Raw genomic sequence first — 22,295 nt, 5'->3', positions numbered from 1 at the left:
GGAATCGAAGCCAGGGCCTCTCAGGCATATAAGGCAAGCGCTCTACCACTGAGCCACCTTCCCAGCCTGAATTGTGTAGTTTATATGTAAATATTGTACCATTTTATATAGGGGATTTGATTATATACAGGTTTTGCATCTTGGAAATTCAAGATTCAGCCCTCCAAGGGTAATGAAGGATGACTGATTAGAGGTTATTGGTTTAATCTTTTCATTATATAGATTAAATATCTCAGGTTGACAGAATATAGTTTGCTTCAAGATTATAGTGGCCACTGGATGCCAGTAGCTTATGCTACTTAGGAGACTGACATCTGAAGGTAAAGTTCAAAGCCAGTCCAAGAGGCTCTTATCTCCAATAAACTTCCTAGCTCAAGTGATAGAGCACTAACTAGACTTGAGCAAAAGAAGCTTAAGGACAGAGCCCAGTCCCAGACTCCCATCACACACACACACACACACACACACACACACACACACTCCCAGAGCCCAGTCCCAGACTCCCATCACACACACACACACACACACACACTCCCAGTCCCAGAGTCCCATCACACACACTCCCAGAGTCCCATCACACACACACTCCCAGAGTCCTCATTATTAAAAACTGAAATCACTTAACCTAGAACTTTCCTGTTTGATATATTTACAGTAATTGCATTAAATATACCTTACATAAGTGTATATTTAATAATAGATATAATAGTCTTTTGAACAAGCCAGAAGAACGTACCTGAATAACTTGAAACACTGATTTTCTAGTGGATTGTCTCTTTGAAACTTTGTTTTATTACAGCAAATCATGGATGACATCTCTTGCTCCACCTTGGAGATATTACTGATATAAGAGGATGTCATCATCACTGTGTGGAAATTCTTAAAAAACAATTACGCTTTTCATATCAGATTGTTCAGCTGAGGAACAAACAAGTTGACTTTTTAAAATACTTTAATGAGATAAAATTTCATAACTTAAAAAATGTTTTAATGGAACCTCTACATAGAATTTGGAACATCTCCATTAAATTTTATTTACCATATTTAAATTGTGTCCAGAAATATTTTATGTACATTGCAAGTTAACAGCCAAATGTGATATGCTATAAATTTTTCAGTAGGCTCTTGAAAAGACAAACATTCATATTTTGACAATTTTTTTCTGATTTCCCCCCCCCCCCGCCCCCCTTGGGGATCTCACTTAAATTCATAGTAAGTTCTTTGGTGGGAGAAACTAATTTGAGACTTACAGGAACCTAGTTGTGCTTGAAGATATGTGAAAAGAAATTCATTCTAGTTCTTCAACTTTATTTAGATGTAGCAGCTCTCCAAAAGCTACCTTCAAATAAATTCAACACTTTACTAAATTTTTTAGAAAATACAGACTTTTAAACATAACTAGTATTACCATCTTCATTGCTGTGATTCAGTGCCATGGGTTAGCGAACGATTCTATATAAAAATCAAAGATTCAGTCCTCTTAGTTATTGTATTAAATATCTGATCACTTTTTCCTTTTTTTGTTATTCAGGGAAGTTTTGCAGAAAACCTTTCATTTCTTCTAGATGCCTTAAGAAAAGGTAGGTATTTTAAATATAAAAATTTGACAGTAGTAGTAACATAATTTTTTAAATTAAGGTTTCTTATAGCACATATTAGTTGTGCAGGCGGAGTACTATTGTGACTTTTTTTTTTTTGTCGGTCATGGGGCTTCAACTCTGGACTTGGGCGCTGTCCCTGTGCTCTACTGCGTGAGCCACAGTGCCACTTCTGGTTTTCTAGTGGTTTATTGAAGATAGGAGACTCAGGGAGTTTCCTGCCAGGGCTGGCTTTGAACCACGATCCTCAGATCTCAGCCTCCTGAGTAGCTAGGATCTTGAGCCACAAGTGCCTGGCCCATTGTGACATTTCTATACATGTATACAATGTATCTCAATCCAACAGACCCCTTCATTACTTTATTTCTCCTATCCCTTAAACTAATTTCAATAAGACTTATTGTTATTTTCATTTTTTTATCAGCATAATTGTTTTTATGGGATGGGAAAGAGTCTCATTGATCAGTCTCACTCCCTTTTACTCTCTCATTATGCTTATTTTTAACTTTAGTCTCTCTTGACTATGAAGATCGTACATGTTTTTATAAACAGAGACTTATGAAGATAGTAAGTGTTTTTATATACAGAGACTAATGATCATTACTCTCCTTATTATTGATTATTGCAGTTAACGTTGATTTCTTGTGTTTATTCACCTGTTACTTATTATTCATAGGTAGGTAGATTAAACTTTGATTTCTTGTGTTATTCACCTGTTACTTATCATTCATAGGTAGGTAGATTAGATAGATACACATACATACATACATACATACATAAAAATTTACTAGAATAAAATCAAACCTAGGCATGGTGGCATAGACCAATATACCCAGCACTGGGGAGCGAAAACGAAGTTTAAATCTAATCTGGGCTACATAGCAAGATCATTTCAAAAAGCAAAAAGAACAAAATAATTTGTTTTCTGTATTCAGTAATTTTTTTTTATTATCTTTAAGTAGTTGTACAAAAAGTTCCCATTCTACAAAACAGTATATGACTACAAAGTTTCTGACAACATTGTCACCCATCTCTCTTAACCCATCCCTTCTCTCACTTTATATTTAGTAATTTTTTTAATCCACATCTTTTTTATGACTCATTTATATGCTGTTTTATGAAGACACTCTAATTTTTAATTTCCAGTTAAAGGCTTTTGTTTAATTTTTTTATAATAAGAAAATTTAAAGGATTATCCATGTATTTCCTGGGATGAGTTGTCATGGATAAAATTCTAGTTAAAAAGCATCATATTGAGAAGAGTTAATATTAAGAAACTTTTATAAACGTATTTGAGAATGCTATTTTTGAGACTTTAAAAACATTTTCATGTTTGGCTATTTAAAAGGAAAACATTCTCAGTTTAATTTGCATAGTTCTATTAGTGGTGCTTATCATTTCATATTTTTGTGTCTTATGTAGTTCCTATTGGTGAAGACCTTATCTCATTTGATTATGGAAATTGTTTTAATTTCCTTTGGACATTTGGTAAATAGAAGTTTAAAATATTTTACATAGTTTAAATTTATCTAGAATTTTTTTCTCATCCAGATAATGAAAACCTTCACCGCTGTTTCTATTTCATACAGACATTTTTAATTTGGTGATAATTAATTTGAGTTTGGTTGGAATTTATTTTGATATGTTTTAAAGTAGAGCTCTAACATCAGAACTAACCTTACAAAGGCTCTGTACCTAACTTTCTCTATTATTACATAGGCTTGTTTGTAGACATTTGAGTACTCTGGTTCAGCATCTATATTTGTTTACTGATGGAGTAACTGGTTTCTTACCAGATTTTTCTATTTATTTATTTAAGATTTGATTTAGGTAATTAAATATAAAATAAGTATATATATATTTTTTGTGGGGTGGTTGGAGAAATTAAGACCCTCTAGGCTTCTTTTTCTGTTTTCTGCAATAGGGTTGTTTTCTATTATAGGTTAACTTGACAGCTTTTAAAAATGTAAAGATACCCTTAGTGAATGAATGTATATGAAGCATCCTTAGTGAATGAATGTATATGAAACATCATTCACTATTTTTTCTTTTCCCAAGTGCTTGAACTTCCATTAATGTATTGAGAAAAATGTATCCAAAATCATACTGAGCTTTCCCTCATTGGTAATGTATTACAAGTTCTAGTTAAAAGAAATTGAAGTGAATTTAGTCGGACCTTCCTTAATGTTGATTGAAATTATTTGACTAGCAAGATACACTTTAGATTTCTATTCAGTGTGTTTTGAAGCAATACTTTTGTTCAGATACTTCATTTATCTTTCAATCCAAGAGTAGGTTTAAATAGATAGCTGAAGGTCTGATAGTTTCATAATTACTAAAGAATTAAATTTAGGTAATTATAAACACAGTCTATAGTCATTTAAATGATTTTTTTAATATCAACAAACTGTTATAGTCAAGTGACTGACTCTAAAATACTTGAGGGAGTAGGGTCTGTCTCTGAACTGTAAGTAATTTTTCCTATTGGATCATCAGTAAGTGTCCTACCCAAAATAAGTTATCAATATATATTTGTTTAATTGAGTTCTTAAAATTTGAATTTCATAGTTTGAAAATTTAGGAGAAAATATGATTACATATTAATGTAAAGCTCTCAATTTATCATAGGTGACCGGATTAGCAGTTGTCCAGTAATCTTCGTATTAGATGAATTTGATCTTTTTGTTCATCATAAAAACCAAACTCTCCTCTATAATCTTTTTGACATTTCTCAGTCAGCACAAACTCCAGTTGCAGTTATTGGTCTTACATGTAGATTGGTAAGTTTTGCTTATAAAAATGAATTCAATGTTTAGAAAATTTAAACTTGATTGCTCACATTGTCTTTTTTACTTAAGCATTTAAACGTTTTGAAAATTTTGTTTTACCAATGCTGTATTAGTCTTATTTGTCACAAATTATAAACAAGAAAAGTCTTTCCAATGGAATTACAGAAGAAAAAAGAGAAATGCAAATATGTATGAGTTCTACATTAGCAGGTAAAAGCAGCCAAGTAATCTCAATATTACTTTGAGACAAAAGTCAGATACTATTTTAAGTTTTTCAAAGTATATTTTTCTACTATAGTTATTATAGCTTCAAATGTGCAGTAATTTTTTTTAAAATCAAATTTCAATGTTTACATTTGGGGTAAGCTTTTAACAGTGTTACTAAGATGTAAGTATACCATATTGTTTACTTATTTAAACTACATAGTTTATACATAATTTTTCTATGTTTGTTGTGTTCATAGTTGAACATTTATTATAATTTAAGAGCCCTATATTTTTTAAGTCTCACTCCAGATCTTATTCTTCACTAGCACTGAGAAACCATTAGCCTTCTTGTGTTTATACAACAATTTACCTATGTTTCTTTTATGGTTTCTTTCATAGAAGATTTTTAAGGTGTAGGCGCAAAGTATAACAGTTCTTACATTTTATCACTGAATAATATTACATTGTATACATATACCACAATTTGCTCATTCATCAGTTGATAAGACATTTGGATTATTTACATTTTAAAGATATTTTGAATATTGCTTGTATTTACGTATTTCTGTGGATTTTCATTTCTTTGCATTTCTTTTAAGAATGTGTCATATTTTGCCTCTATATGGGGAGTATACACTGATTAAATCCAACCACTCTTTCCCACAGACTCTCTGTACCTTTCCTAATTGTAGTCTCTAGTCATCATTGTTACACTTTTAGCCCCAGCACTTGTTTACAGTTTTTATGTATGAGATACTTGTGGTACTTCATATCTATGGATATATTTTCAGAAGTGGATACCAGGTCACATGGTAGCTATAAACTTAATTTTTTGAGGAACACCTATACTGTTCTTCAGTCATTTCCTTGGTTCTATAGGAATAGAATTATTGAGTGATTTCATGTAACATTTGCTGCAACAGCTGAAATTGAATATTCAAAAGAGATTCAAGTCAGGCTCCAGTAGCTTACAGCTGTAATCCTAGCTACTCAGCAGGCTAAAGATCATAGTCAAAGCCATCCCAAACCAAAATTAAAAAAAAAAAGAATCCGTGATTCTCTTATCTCCAGTTAACCCCCCCCCCCCACACACACACACACACACACTAAAAAAAAAATCTTCAGTTGTGGAGCTATGACTTAAGTGTAAGAGTACTAGCCTTGTGCTAAAAAGCTGAAGGACAACACCCAGCCCTTGAGTTCAAGCCCCAGAACTGAAACAAAAAAAAGGGAGTCAGCGTTGACAATTTCTACTCATCTATATGACTGAAGAAGACAACTTACTGTGCTTCTAATGTACAGCTTGAACACATACCAGTTTTAGGGAAGTTGTTTCCTTCACCTAAGAAAAAAAAGAAAACTTTTTCTTTATATCCTTACAAATAGTACATATTAATTACTCTTTAGTTTCTAGTGTTTTGTGATAGTAAATTGATTTTTAATTTCTTCATAAGGAAAAATAGCATTATTATATCTAGTTTATAAAAGTATCACTAAAAAAGCAAAAGGTAAATGTCTTACTGTATTCCTATCCATTTTCTCCATAATTCTTTTAATCCATCATAGCAACTTAATTAGCTAGCATAGCAAACAAAACCTTCCTCTTTACATATCCTTTATATATCTTTTTTACATGGAAGATGGCTTAATTTTCATGAATGGTAATAAATCTCATTGTGTTTTGTAATCTTAATTTGCTCTGTCCTTACCAGGGTTTCAACTAGGGCTAGAGCTTGCTTGCTTGCTCTGCTGATGCTCTTGCCCATGAACCACACCTCCAGTCATCTTTTTGCTAGTTATGTTGGAGATGCAGTTTTGTGGAATTTTCTGCTCAGGCTGGCTTCAAATCTATTTCCTCTTGAACTGAGCCATTTGAGTAGCTAGTATTACAAGTGTGAGTCACCAGCATTCAGCTTATCTCAGTTTTTAATCTGGGTTTTTTTTTAATAGAGTGCACACATTTCTATGTTAAAATACATAAAATAACTGTAACAGCTATTTTTAGTAAGAGTCACAGTTTTTTGCCATCGTTGTAGTCTTAAAATGTTATTCATTAACTCTGGATAACACGGTAAGAAAAAAGCATGGCATCACCAAGCTTGCAGGATTTCTAGAAAGGGATTTATATGGTTTGCATGACTTTCTTAAATGTTTATTTTTGTTGTTGTTATGTTTGTGTGTGTGTGCATGTGTGCAGGTCTGGGGATTTAACTCTGGGCCTATGTGTCATCCTTAACTTTTTTACCCAAGGCTGGTGTTCTACTTCTTTTTTTTTTTTTTTTTTTTTTAAATTTTATTTTATTTGAGAACATACTGTACAGAGGGGTTACAATTACATGGGCAGGATAATGCATACATTTCTTACCAAGCATTGCAGCCTCCTCCTCTTCAGCTTTGTACTGGCTAATTGGAGATAAGAGTTTAACAGACTTTTTTGCCTAGGCTGACTTCAAACCATGGTCTTCAGGTCTCAGCCTCCTGAGTAGCTAGGATTACAGCTGTGAACCACTGGCATCTGACTAAATGTTTTACTTTCATACAGTCTTATAAATATTTATGATAATATATAATAGTTTACTTACATTTCTAACATTGCCATAATATTTTGTAAACCTGTCTTACAGATATTTTGATTTGTTTTTAAGGATATTCTAGAGCTCTTAGAAAAAAGAGTGAAGTCACGATTTTCTCATCGGCAGATACACTTAATGAATTCATTTGGTTTTCCACAATACATTAAAATATTTAAAGAACAGTTATCTCTACCTGCAGAATTCCCAGATAAGCTTTTTGCAGAGAAGTGGAATGAGAATGTTCAGGTAAGTGGAAGTCAATAATGTTACTTTATGTGTATTGTTGTATGACTTAAAGCAATTGATATAAGGTTTCTAATGTTGCTTTGGTAACTGTAGAAATGTAAGTCATATACCTGTTTTCTTGTTTAAAAGTAACTAAAATAGGCAGATGCCAGTGGCTCAAGCCTGCAATCCTAGGTACTCAGAAGGCTGAGATCTGAGAGCTGCTGTTTGAAGCCAGCCCATGCAAGAAATCCTTGAGTCTCTTACAAATATCCATATGTTCTTTAGATTTAGTGAATCTCAAAGACTTACACTGACCAATGTTAGATTATCTCAGTATTAGCATCAGTTTAATTGTTGACAAGTGTTGACAAGTTTCAGTGTGCATGGAGAAGGGAAGGAGTGTGTTATTTTTGTGTTTGATACATAGAAGAGAAACTTCCTTTTATTGGGGGTAGGGGGTGCTGGCAGTGGAGCTTAGGGCCTGGGTGCTGTCCCTGAGCTTGTTTTGCTCAAGGCTAGAGCTCTATCATTTGAGGCACAGCTCCACTTCTGGATTTTTTTTTGAGTAATTTATTGGAGTTAAATCTCTCAAGTCCTTTCCTGACTGGGATGGCTTCAAACCATGATCCTGAAATCTCAGCATCCTGAGTAGCTCAGTTTATAGGTGTAAGTCACTGGCACCTGGCAGGAGAGAAACATTTTCCATTCCTATAAATAGTGTTTCAAATGTTCAGAAAACTTAAAATGTTTGGATTCCTCCCCTAAGGGTATCCTCCTTTAGTCTATTTGTGAATGCCTAGAGTCCATTATATAGGTGATCATTCCAGTTATATTTTAGATTTAGCTTCAACATATGAGAGAAAACACATACTATTTGTCTCTGAGCTTGGTTTACCTCACATAGCATTCTTTGTTCTTGGTCTGTCCTTCTAATGGATGAGTAAAATTCCAGAGTGGTTGTATTAGTTTACATTCACACCAACATTGAATAAGGCTTCTTTTCCTTACACCCTCACCAACATTCATTGTTTCAATTCTTGATGTTGGCCAATCTAAGTGGAGTGAGATGGAATCTCAAAATAGTTTTAATTTGTTCAACAGGGATATTGAGCATTTCTTCATGTCTATTTGCCTTTTTTTTTTTTTTTTTGCCAGTCTTTGGGCTTGAACTTGGGGCCTGGACACTGTCCCTGAGCTTAGTTTGCTCAAGGCTAGCACTCTACCACTTGGGCCACAGTGCCACTTGCAGCTTTTTCTGTCTGTGCAGTACTGAGAAATCGAGCCCAGGGCTTCATGCATGCTAGGCAATCACTCTGCTACTAAGCCATATTCCCAGCCTGTATTTGCCTTTTTTTCTTCTTCTTCTGAGAAGTCTCTCAAATTCCTTTGCCCATTATTGATGGCATTTTGAGGGGGGTTAATTTTTTGAGCTCCTTGTATATTTTGGATATTAGGCTTTTGTTTAATGTATTGCTAGTGAAGATTTTCTCCTAATCTGTAGGCTGTCCTTCTAGTTTAGTTACTTTGCTGTTAGTTGTGTTGACCTTTGCTGTACAGGAACTTTTTATTTTGATATAATCCCATTTGTCAGGTCTCTTTCCTATTTGCTGTGCCCTCAGAAAGTTTCTATTCCATCTATGCCTATAAGGTTGAATGAGGAGAAACAAATTTTTTAATGTGTAATCTTTTAAGAAATATGTATCCCAACAGAAAGGAAAATATTGTAGTGCTGGGTTCTGAAGGAACTGAAGATATCTGATGTACAATATTGGATTAAATTTAAGCGTGTAATGATTCATTTTCTGAATAGAATTACATTCTTTATAGGCTCTAAAATTGATTATTTTATGTTATAGCAATAATGATAGATTGTTTCTACCATTAAATCTTAAATACTAATATTAAATTCAAAGTGATAATTGTGCATTTATTTACTCAAAATTATTCTTGTTTGGGTTATATAGTCTCATATTTAAAAACTTTAAATTAAACTTTGTTAACTAATCCATGCAAAATATTTAATATCAAAAATGAAAATTTTGTTTGTATCCATGTTCATTCTTTTTTTGTTGTTTTTTTTTGGGGGGGGGGGTCTGGTCGTGGGGCCTGAACTCTGGGCCTGGGCGCTGTCCCTCAGCTCTTCAGCTCAAGGCTAGCGCCTCTACCACTTGAGCCACAGCGCCATTTCCGGCTTTTTTTTTTCTTTTTGCTTATGTGGTGCTGAGGAATCGAACCCACGGCCTCATGCCTGCAAGGCAAGCACTCTACCACTGAGCCACCTTCCCAGCCTGTTCATTCTTTTTTATTTTGCTGGCTAATGCATGTCTGTGTGTGTATCTTGTTTCTTTTGCCCCACAGTGCTGAGTATCAAATTTAAGGCCTTCTGCGTGCTAGGTATCCCCTATATCACTGATCTTCATCCCTCCTCCTCCTCACTTGGTCTCTAACATTACAAACTGTCTGCATGCTTGAATTTGTTATTTTTATATAAAGGCTTGAAACTGCTTAATATTCTTCATTTAACCTTTTCCATATTGTTCTCATTCATAATTCTTCACTGTTTCATCTAGTATAAATTTTATGTCTTTGTTCTTAAAATCAGATATTGTGCCTTTATATGACTTTATATGCTCCATTCCACCCCAAATTAATCTTCCCTAGGATTGAATCTTTCAGTTAAGTCAGGCAGATTTTGTCATTGCATCTAATTGTTGAATTTTATTCTTTATAATTAGTGCTTCCATTTTGTCCCTCTTTTACCTTTTTCCTCTAAGCAAGCCTCTATTCCTGGCCTCTGGATTGACTTTTCAGTGTGTCACAGACCTAACAACTTCTGCAATTCCTGAGCTGAATTTTACTCTAAGACTTTTTTTTTTTCCTAAGAGATTGAAAGGCAGTCTGGTATTTAAATTTTGTTCTCTCCTGGAGTTTGATTATTACCGTTTGATTATTACCGTCCCTGTTTTCTTTCTCTGTCTTCCTAAGTGACTATATACTGCATTATCATCCATTTCCTAATAAACAGGGCTGGGAATATGGCTCAGTGGTAGACAACTTGTTTAGCATGCATGAAGCCCTGGGTTAGATTCCTCAATACCACATAGACAGAAAAGGCCAGAAATGGTACTGTGGCTTGAGTGGTAGTGTGCTAGCCGTGAGCAAAAAAAGTTCAGGGACAGTGCCCAGGCCCTGAGTCCAAGCTCCAGGACTAGCCACAAAAAAAAAAAAAAAAAATCTAAACAACCAGTTTAAGAACTTTTACCTTTAATACATTTTTTTTTGAAAATACCATACAGAGGGGTTACAGTTACATGGGCAAGGTAATGAGTACATTTCTTATCAAGCATTGTTGCCTCCTTTGTTTCCCCTTCAATACATTTTGTATTATATTAACTAATAAGAGTATAAGAAATTTAGAGATGACTTATAAAGTGTACATCATATGCCAGTTTATATAAGGGGTTTGAGCAAATTCAATTTGATGGCCTGTGGAGTTTTCTTCAGCTGAAAAAACTACTTAATACAGGAGTGCTTAAAGCTATAATCCTAATGACTTGGGAGGCTGATATCAGAAGGTTCATGATTATAAGCCATCCTTAGCAAACAGTTCATGAGATTCCCCCACTTTAACCAATTAAAAGCTGGGAATGGTGGTATACTACTATCATCCCAGCTGCACAGCAAACTGGACCAAGCCATCTTAGATACAAGTGAGACCCTATTCAAAATATAATGAAAGCATAAGGGGCTATGGTTATAGTCTTTAAATGATAGAATGACTGCCTAAGAAATACAAGGCTCTGAGTTCAAATTCTAGTACTGTGAAAAAATTAAAATTAATAAAAATCAAATGGGAATTAGTGATGAATTATACCTCTGGATAACTTAGAAAATAGTTTCCTTATGGTGATGTCCAGCCTTTGGTACAGACCTACGTATCTGCCAAACTTAGAGGTAGGTACATGGTAAATACAAGTATTTTTGACATTCTTTTTTTTTTTTTTGTCCAGTCGTGGGGCCTGAATTCCTCAGCTCTTCAGCTCAAGGCTAGCACTCTACCACTTGAGCCACAGTGCCACTTCTGGCTTTTTTCTTTTTGCTTATGTGGTGCTGAAGAATCGAACCCAGGGCCTCATGCATGCAAGGCAAGCGCTCTACCATTGAGCCACCTTCTCTTTTTTGACATTCTTGAAGTTAAATTTTCATGAACAAAGCTAGCACCACTAGGATCTGTCTTTTAATTCATTTAATTTTTTATATGCCAATCATCTTGTGCCACTAGCCTTTTGTATGTTGTTTCTCTTTAAAACAAAAAATCTGTCAGCACCATGGACAGAACTCCTGTCCCATTAGGATAGGCAATATGGTGAATGCTATCTAAAATCAGTATTGATTATGTAGTTTTTGGGGTGTTGTTTTTTTTTTTTATTACAAGGTTAACATAAAAGTACTTGTAGAGAAAATGGGTTATCTGTGGAATCTCTTTCATAAAATATAGGGTTGAAACTGCATCCTGCTTAATTTAAATGTTTGTTTTAGATTTACCTCAAATGATGCAACAAGTAAGCAGAATTAACCCTATTCCAGTATGGCAATATAAGAAAAATCTCTGGAAAAGAGCACACAGTGGAATTAGAGTTAATTCTCCTCAAAGGCAGTTACCCAAAATACTATAGCCGAGTTCAAGGGGTTATTTATAATAGCCTTATCTTTAAATATTTGAACCAAGATGGAATTTAACAGTTAAAAACCTAATGAAGGGGAAACAAAGGAGGCAGCAATGCTTGATTAGAAATGTATTCAGTACCTTGCTCATGTAATTGTAGCCCCTCTGTATTTTCACAATAAAAAAAAAGTCATAAAAACTAATGAGAGAAATTATTTTTTAGTGACTCCAATGTAGGTAATTCTATAAAAACAGTACTATAGAAAAAAAAAGTGAGAGTTTTGCAAATAAATGAGAATTGAAGTTAATTTGTTTTGTTCTTTGTGTTTTTGTTTTTCCAGTCCTGGGACTTGAACTCAGGGCCTGGGCACTGTCCCTAAGCTTCTTTTGCTCGAAGCTAATACTCTACCACTTAAGCCACAGCAATATTTCTGGCTTTTTCCTGTTTGTGTTGTACTGAGGAACCTAGGGCATGCATGTCAAGCAACCACTCTACCTCTAAGCCACATTCTCAGCCCTATAATTGAAGCTTTACAAAGAAAAATTTTTTGTTATTTTTGCCTAAAATGTAGTTTTCCTAAGTGCTATTGAAATACGAAGATTATGGAAAAATAATTACTGATTCATATATGCTGTTTTATGTTAGTTCTATGTATTTCCAAAAGTTATTTGACCTTGTTTATGGATGGATATGTATATGTTTAAATAATAGAGTTTAAAAATAATAGTAAAGCGAATAATATGTTTGGTGAGAAACTTTTATTCCCCAAATCTGAATCTTCTTAGGGTAGAAGACTTGTAGTTAAAGCTGTAGCAACTCTAGAAATGCTTAGTTTCTAGATATGTTTTAAGAGTCCTTACTCTATGTTGACAACTTTGAAAATCTGTACCAATCTTCTTGGCTGGATCACCTCTGATAAGACCATTCATCTGATCTTTTATCTGTTGCCATTGGTCTTCACCATTAGTCTTGAATCCTGTTCACTAGAGTCTCATTGCCTCCTTTAGATAGTGCTTTTTTTAAAAGGGCCCTGATGTCCAAATTTCCAAAGCCATTTGCCTCTTCTCAAATATATATTCTCAGTTTAGTTTTGCAAACCTTATCACCACATTGTTCTGGAGGTTTCCTTTACTTGTTTGCTAGATTGATGTTCTCTCTTAAATCTCTTCAGTTTTTATTGTCTGTCTCTTTTTTCTGACTTTGTTCTTGTTATACCTACTGGTTAAATATTGATAACCCATAGCTTACTTCTTGACCGTATCTTCCTTTTCACCAGTAGTTCTATACTCTGTATATAATTGTTTTTTACTTTTTTTCTTTTTCCTTTCAAATCCATCCTTCTTAGCAATTAATTCTCCCTCAGAAATGTCTTTAGTAGATGTGCTAATTCTCTCTTTATATAACCTTAATAATTCAGACGTTTCTTAACTATTGTTGACCATATCAGTACATCCAATTAGATTTTCCTTCGTCTTTCTATGCAATCCCCTTGCAAAATTCTTGAAACCTAAGAGTATTAGACTACTTACTTTTTGTCAATATACTATGACCATCTACATTACTCATGCAGTTCCCATACTTAGAGCATTTCTTTCATTTTTGGCTGTTAAGTGATGTACTGTGTAAGCATTTTTGGGGGCGCAGGGGAAGGATGCGTTGGTCATGGGGCTTGAAATCTGGGCCTGGGTGCTGTCCCTTAGCTCTTCAACTCAAGGCAAGTGATCTACCACTTGAGCCACAACGCCACTTCCAGTTTTCTGGTGACTTATTGGAGATAAGAGTCTCAGGGACTTTCCTGCCAGAGCTGGCTTTGAACCTCAGATCCTCAGATCTCAGCCTCCTTAATAGCTAGGATTATAGGCATGAGCCACTGGCACCTGGCCTGTGTAGGCATTCTTACAGTACTTTAACTCATTTTTTCCCAGTCTAGCAACTCTTATTCTTTGTTGTGCTTTGTTCTGCATTTTTGCATCCCACTGTTACGACTATATTTCCTTCTTAAATTAGAAATTTAGAGATAGCAAGAAATTTTTTAAATACTAGTTATTGCGCCAGTATTCAGAGTCTAGGTGTTGTCCCTTAGCTTTTTCACTCAAGGCTGCCATTCAGCAATTTGAGCCACACCTCTACTTTCGGCCTATGGTGGTTAATTGGTGATGAGTTTCATGGACTTTCTGTTTGGGCTGGCTCTGAACTGTGATCCTCTGATCTCAGCCACCTGAGTATCTAGGATTACTTTTCAGAACCACCAGTGCCTGGCAACATTGAAAGTAACTTAAAATGATTAGGAAATTAGTTGACTGTTAATTTGGTTTTGATTTTATTGTACAAATTTAATTTATTGATTTAATAATATGTAAATACTAGATAATAAAGTATAGTTAATAAAGTATACCATCCAGAAGCATAAAATTATATTTAGATATTGAATTGCATTTTTCCTTAAATTATTTTTGTCACTCTTTTTCACAGTCAATAAGTAACTAGCTCATTTTAGGACTTGTTCCAAGTAATACTTTTTTTTTTCCTTAGCGTCTCTCAGAAGATAGAAGTGTGCAAGAAGTTCTACAGAAGCAGTTTAATGTCAGTAAAAACCTGCGGTCATTACACATGCTATTGGTTTGTATTTTTAAATTAAATATATTTTTAACTGATACATGAAAACATAAAATATTATGCATATTCCTAAAATATAACTTACGTTTTATCCTTAACTTTTAGCAAGGATTTATTTTTTTTTAATTTTTATTTTTTTTTATTTTGAAAATACTGTACAGAGGGGTTACAATTACGTGGGCAAGATAGTGAGTACATTTCTTATCAAGCATTGTAGCCCCATCCTCCTTCCCTCCTCACCCAGTCCTCCCTCCCCCCCCAAGTTGAAAAGTTCGTTTTCGACATGACAACTTGTACTTCTCATTGTTGCAACAGGTCTACCTGTATCCTTATTTAAACAACTTGTTTTTCCCCTTCCCCTCCACAAATTATACCTACATCAAATACAGTGAAAGCAGGGGTTATACTGTGGGGGAGGGACATACAAAGCAACAAAGAAATAATCTTATAATTGCATTAGAAACAAATGCATGAAAGAAAAAAAACATTTAAAATACATATCTTAGGGTTGTATACCAAAGTTAAAATGTGGAGAAATGGAAATATTTCTTGCTCCTTGAAGACTTAAACTGGTAGTTTTCATATATAGCTTTCATACCATTTCAAGTTGAGTGAATACACTTGGTCTTTTTTTTTTTTTTTTTTTGGCGGAGGGGGGTCAGTTGTGGGCACTTTTCGGTGAGTTGAACCCCCCAAGGGTCCATGGGGCTTGAATTTGGAGCCTGAACACTGTCCCTACAGCACCATATCTGCTTTTTCAGAGGTTAATTGGAGATAACAGTCTCACAGACTTTTCTGCCATGGCTGGCTTCAAACCATGATCTTCAGATCTCAGCCTCCTGAGTAGCTAGGATCATAGGCCTAAGACACCAGTGCCCACCTGAGAGACACTATATTTTAAGAGAACTAAATCTGAGAGTACCTTTCCCAATACATTAATATTAATCTCTTATAAGAATAAATATTCAAATTAAATAATTTTACTAAGCATTCTAATTAATTCTTCTAATTGACATTTCTTTAGATGCTGGCTTTACATCGAATAACAACATCACACCCATTTATGACTTCAGCAGATCTAATGGAAGCAAACCAGCTCTGTAGCATGGATTCTAAAGCAAATATTGTGCATGGTGAGAAATCTGGTCTAATAATTTCTTAATTTTGTGTTTTATGGTCAAAATTATAGTTAATATTGAGTGTGGTGCTTTATATATATATATTATACACACACACAGAATACATCTTCGTTCATATAGACTAATCAGTACTTTTCATATTGGTATTCCTGCCACTCTCATTTCAAGTGAAACATGACACTGCTTTCCACTGACCCTTGGAAATCCAGATAAGATATCTACTGACTTTCTCATTGTACCAAGTGCTACTGAAAAGCATTCACTGGCTTTCTTAGTCAATTGTAGGTTCACTAACACTTTGAAATTAAAGGAATAATGAATAATTTTTTCAGCAGAAAAAAAAAACAGTTGCAGTTTTTGATGATGTCCAGATGTTTAGGGGTTTTGTGAATAAATGCCATTCAGCTCTGTATGATTTAAAAATCATACAATATTTGCAGTTTCTATTTATTTCTATTGTGGGCCACAAAGTAAGTGCTTGGTATTCTCTAATCCTTGTAACACCTCTATAAGTTTTTAAAGATTCTTATTTTGCAGGTTTGAAAAACTAAACCCAAAATTAAGTGACAAGTTTATAAAGAAAATGGTGACTAAAACACAGTTTGATACAAGAATCTTAACCCTCCTCCACTCCTCAAAACCATGATCTTTCACTATATTGGATGTTTAAAGGCCTATTTTACTATATTTGCTGTTTAAACAACTCATAGTTGTTCTTTCTTTTCTTTAGGTTTATCAGTCTTGGAAATATGTCTTATAATAGCAATGAAACATTTAAATGACATCTATGAAGAGGAGCCTTTTAATTTTCAGATGGTCTATAATGGTAAGATCATAATTTACTAATTTCTGACTTTTACTTGCTTCTTGCTTCAGTGTACTAATGTTGTCACTGCTTATTCTCCAGAATTTCAGAAATTTGTTCAAAGAAAGGCCCATTCTGTTTATAATTTTGAGAAACCTGTTGTAATGAAGGTAAGATTTAGGCTTTGTTCTGTTGTTTTTTTTTTCTTCAGAAAAGCATATTTTCAAGTCCAATTGAAGAATAAAGGTTGCACTTTGTAAGTTTTTCACAAGGCATTTACCATAGGAATTTTTCCAGACAAAAATGATCTAAAAGTGAAAGGATATGATTATTTCTCAAGGCAGTTTTACAGTTTGTGGTGCTATACTGCCCTCTGCTGTCTGTTGTTAGCACTTGTATCCTGCAAATGAATTATTGGTGTACACTATCAAACACATGGAATATTCCTTATCCCTTTCCAATCAAGAGTTGACTTTACAATCTAGCAGTGAAAGGAGATAAAAATGTAGAGAATCAGTAAGAAACTTGTGGACTAAATCTCATTAGCTGATTAGACCCTAGGGAAAAATGTTATTTATTGGAGGCATGCATTTAAAATATGAGAGCCTTGTCTTAGGTAAACTTTGCCTATTAGGGGAATAATGTGAACCATATTGTGCAGTTTTAATTTTAAAATAATCATAGGAAATTTTAAAAGGTGAAATCACTAACGATAACTTTAGCTGAATATATCAAAACTACAAAATCTAATCTAAAGTAGAAAATTGTTGGAAGTATTTTCATATTTTCTTTGTATCTTTTCAATTTGGTATTAGAAGAATAATATTTTACCATCCATAAGGAAATGGGAATACTTGGAAAAATTATTTTAAGAGAAATAAGCCAGCCCCAGAGAATTAAAGGTTGCATAGTTTCCCTCATTTGTGGTAAATAGAATGTATCTATAAATCTGTATGTAAATGCATTATATTGTATGCAGATATTTACAAATGAATTAACTGAAATGCATTAGACTCTAGAGAACTGAAATACTATAATTTTTTAGAAAGAAGGAGGTCAAAGCCTAACAAAATCATCACCAAGAAATGGGTACATGCAAGGGTGCATGGGGACAAAGGGATAGTGATAGATGAATGGAGAGGAAATAGCTAGGGAGGATGTAGTCAAGACTTCATTATCTGTGTATCACAAAATTAAGGAAAGTCAGAAAGAGAATGTCAGAGTGACCCTGATTGATATACATTGCATTCATAAACTGCTTTGCTAATAATGACACCTCCTTTGTACAACTACTTTAAAATAATTTAAAAATTAAAAATAAATTTGGTATGTGTTGACAAGTAGTAAGCATGACTTATTCCACTTACTAAATACTTTTTAGAAGTTGTTATTTTCTAGTCATTAAACTTATAGCTAAAAAGGTAAATACCACATTTTGAAATTATTCCATAGTTTTATAGTTGAACTAGAAAATTAGATGTCTAAACATTGAATTAAAATTCAGTTAAAATTATATAAAATTAAAAATGTCACGCATTTGGAATGTTAAAATTATGCATTTGGAATATTTGATTGCCCACTATGGACAGTACATTCTCAGTGATACTTTATTTTTTTGGTAGCACTGGGTAGAGTTTGAACTCTTAAGTCCTGTACTTGCTAGTTAGGTGCTCTACAACTGAGCCATAACCCTAGCCCTTTTGTAATGTAGTTTTGTTTTGTTGTTTTTTTTTTTGGCGGGAGGGGGGGAGCCAGTTTGTTTTCTCCAAATATTTCTTTATTGAGCTTAAGCAACTATATATGTTTCACAGTACTGTGGCATGGTTATACTTAGGTCATAAACACATTTTAACCTTCATAGTTATAATCATCATCTTAATCCACAGAGTTTATGAACTGTACAAACTTTATAAGGCTAGTTCTTTCAAATTAGGTGTTAGGTACTTTTATTTACTTTTGCTTAGTATCAATTGTTCCTTCATTCTCTCTCATTCCCTCTCTTATTCCCTCCCTCCTGTCACCACCATTGAGTTGCTTAGTTCATTTTTATCAATGTCCAGTACAGTTGATGGGCCCCTCTGCTGTGTTTTTTTTCCACTCTCTTTCCACTGATTGCTCCTCCCAACATCAAATGTGCATGTGTATAACTCAAATATGAGATAAAGAATATGGAGTCATCTAAAAATAAGACAAGCCAGGCTCTGGTGGCTCACATCTATAATCCTAGCTACTCAGGAGGCTGAGATCTGAGAGTTAAGGTTCAAAGCCAGCCCGGACAGGAAAGTCTGTGAGACTCTTATCTCCAATTAACAACCAGAAAACTGGAAGTGGTGCTGTGGTTCAAGTTGTAGAGTGCTCACCTTGAGCTGAAGAGCTCAGGGACACTGCCCAGGCCCAGAGTTCAACCCCCCCAAACCCCCCACCCAAAAAAAGACAAATTAATATGAAATCCTTTATTTCCTAGTCTTGTGGTTTCTTTTCTTTTATGCACATATGAAGAGGTGCTTGGATATTACAATTTCTTCCAAGACTGACTTCTTTTGGTTTTATTGAATATAGGTATCTTGACCCCTGTTTAGTTTGTTGCATCTTGTTGCGTTTTGAATCTAACATCCAAATAATCAGGGAGACCATGTGACATTTGTCTTTCTGATCTTGGCTTATCTTGCTCAACGTGATTTGTTCTAGTTCCATCATTTCTCTGTGAATGCCATTATTTTGTCCCTTCTAATGGCTGTATAGAATTCCATTGTATGTAAGTGCCACAATTTTTGGATCCATTCATCTGTAGTAGTGGGGCATCTGGATTGTTTCCTTATCTTGACTATTGTGAACAGTGCAGCAATGAACATGGAAACGCATGTGTCCTTGTCATATCCTAGTTCTTATTACTCAGGGTAAATACCTAGGAATGGTATGGCTGGGTCGTAGGGTATGTCTATGTTTAGTTTTCTGAGGAACCTCCAAACTGTTTTCCAGAGTGGTTATATTAGATAGAATCTAACTTCATGGCAAACCACATGACTGGACTTCAGCTTTCCTGTTTGTGCTTCGCACAAATCTAGAATGACGAGCACGCACCACTGCATCTAGCCATGAAGGAGCCCTTCCAAACATTTTGCACAGGCTTGCCTCAAACCATGACCCTCCTTATTTCAGCCTCCCAAGTAGCTAAGATTACAGATATATGTTGTAACTCCCACCTAGCTCATCTTTTGTTTTAATCAGAAGACTTGTAATACTTTTGGTGTTCCTATTAGGCCCTTCCAGCTATAGTTTTATTTCTTAAGCTATTTTTAATTAAATATAGAACAGTGCTGTTGCTTCAGAGCAACATGGAAAGCCTTTACCCTACTGGAGGTTGTATTTTCCTGTCTGGTACTGTCATGAATTGTCGATGTCATGGAAGTGGATAGGATGCCTAGCATTTCAATTCTTGTGTGTAATTTCCAGCTAATCACTTGTATATTTTAAATAAGGGTGTACTTTTTACCTAGAAATACCTCAGTACCTGCAACATCCAATATTTTCTTTTTTTGTTGTTGTTTTTTGGGGGGGAGGTCCGGTAGTGGGGCCCGAACTCTGGGCCTGGGTGCTGTCCCTCAGCTCTTCAGCTCAAGGCTAGCGCTCTACCACTTGAGCCACAGCGCCACTTCTGGCTTTTTTCTTTTTGCTTATGTGGTGCTGAGGAATCGAACCCAGGGCCTCATGCATGCAAGGCAAGCGCTCTACCACTGAGCCACCTTCCCAGCCCAACATCCAATATTTTCTTAATTGCATTAGTCAGTGGTATTGAGCTTAGCCTGTCTGTTTGTATCAGTATTTTCATATTGCATATTGAATATATTCCTATAGAATTTCACAATTTGCTGTAAGAATACAATGTTCAAGAATCTAGTTTAGGAATATAAATTAGTGTGTTGTAATTTTTTGTTATACCTTAGTAACATACCTACAACAATATTAAAGACAATAATATCCTAAGAATAGAGGTAGGAAGAAGCAAACCATAAAGGCCTGTGTTACAAGTGTGTATGATAAACAGACTTGCTGGTAAACTGTGACAGTGTTGGTCACAACCTTCTTTTTAAGAACTTACTTACTCTCATAGCCCTTATCACTTCCACTATAAAGGTTATTTGGGAACTTTTCTGTCTCACTTTTTGTTACAGCTGTGTTAAACTTTAGACAGCAAAACCTTAAAAGTAGAAACAATTCAAATGTAGATTTCAGTAGCCTAGCTAATCAGAAAATCTCAGCAGATTCTTAGTGGTTTTTTTGGTCTGTTAAGGGGCTTGAACTCAAGGCCTGGATGCTGCCCCTGAGCTCTTTTGCTCAAGGCTAGTGTTTTACCACTTTGAACCACAGCTACACTCCCAGATTCTTAGATTTTAGAGAACTATGTTAATAAAAATGCTGTTTTAGCCTGGCTGCTGCTGGTGGATCACACTTAAAATCCTAGCAGCTCAAGAGGCTGAGATCTGAGGTTTGAGGGAGGATGGAAGCCAGCATAGACAGACTAATCCAAGAGACTCTTACGTCCCATTAACCAACAAAAAAAGCTCGAAGTGGAGCTGTGGCTTAAGTGGTAGAGCACTAGTCTTGGAATAAAAAAGCAAAGTGAGAGAGGAGAAAAAAAAAGCAGAAGGCCCTGACTTCAAGCCCCATTACTGGTGCACACACACATACATACTTAACACACAAACTGCTTTAGTGCTCTAGGAAGGATTAAGATTGTAGTTTAGTGGTAGAGTTGGTCCTTAGTATGCACAGGACCCATTTAGTCTTCAGGTTCAAAAGCAAAAAAATGTAGCAGGAACCATGATATAAAATGAGGTCAGAAATGAACCTATATTATGAAAATTTAGTACTTGCCGTCTTTCCACTCAACAGTACAGGCACAGGTAACTGCATTGACACTTAGCTGACAATAAATTTATCGGTTCATGAGAGTTGTGGGTGGGCCGAGCTGGAGGGGGATGGGAGAGTTGGTGGTGGGGAGGTTTTTTGGTTTTGAATTTTTTTTTTTTTGTAGTTCCAGGGAACCCTTGCCTTGTACATACTAGGCAGGTGTTGTAACACTGCAAGTTGTTTCATAATTGTGTTGATTTCAGTCACATTTTTTAAAATGTACTTTATATGTCTTCTCTGGCAGTCTGCTGTACAGTTAACCAAGATCCTATTTTCTGGTGGGTTTTCTCCTATTCAGCCTAAACTTTTTCTTCAATCTTGCAGGCTTTTGAACACTTACAGCAATTAGAATTAATAAAGCCCATGGAAAGAACTTCAGTAAATTCACAGAGAGAGTACCAGCTGATGAAACTACTTTTGGATAATACTCAAATTATGAATGCGCTACAGAAATACCCCAACTGTCCTACAGATGTCAGGCAGTGGGCAACTTCTTCACTAAGCTGGCTATAAACATAACCAGTGATTTCAATTTTGGCATTTCGGGCATTCTTTGCTGAAGAGCTTTAAGTTATTAACCTTTAACAAGATATGTTAATACATTCCTTTATATTTATAAACAATTTGTATTTATGGGAAATTGCTGTACATGTTGGCCATTCCTTAAAACATGAACAGTTATGTGATTTGTAATTCCAGTGGTTGGTTTAGATTGTGCTCTCTGTAGCAGTTCAAATGAATAAAATATGACTGTTTTAGGAA

General features: G+C 34.9%; 1 protein-coding gene across 3 annotated transcripts in view; it reads left to right on the top strand.

Moving 5' to 3' along the window:
* Positions 1–22,295, top strand: part of Orc4 (origin recognition complex subunit 4) — a 50,537-nt gene extending 28,242 nt beyond the window's left edge. For all 3 annotated transcript variants that reach the window (XM_042683566.1, XM_042683564.1, XM_042683565.1), the window contains exons 7-14: positions 1,532–1,580; positions 4,227–4,378; positions 7,240–7,413; positions 14,595–14,681; positions 15,703–15,811; positions 16,548–16,643; positions 16,725–16,792; positions 21,858–22,295. In XM_042683566.1, the coding sequence (XP_042539500.1) occupies positions 1,532–1,580; positions 4,227–4,378; positions 7,240–7,413; positions 14,595–14,681; positions 15,703–15,811; positions 16,548–16,643; positions 16,725–16,792; positions 21,858–22,046 (924 nt within the window). In that variant the 3' untranslated portion in view covers positions 22,047–22,295. The remainder of the gene's footprint in view (positions 1–1,531; positions 1,581–4,226; positions 4,379–7,239; positions 7,414–14,594; positions 14,682–15,702; positions 15,812–16,547; positions 16,644–16,724; positions 16,793–21,857) is intronic.

The sequence above is a fragment of the Dipodomys spectabilis genome, unplaced genomic scaffold (assembly GCF_019054845.1).
Source record: "Dipodomys spectabilis isolate Male_0828 unplaced genomic scaffold, ASM1905484v1 ptg000081l, whole genome shotgun sequence".
Taxonomy (NCBI): domain Eukaryota; kingdom Metazoa; phylum Chordata; class Mammalia; order Rodentia; family Heteromyidae; genus Dipodomys; species Dipodomys spectabilis.
Note: the sequence above shows the minus strand (reverse complement) of the source record. Positions and strands in the feature narration are given on the sequence as shown.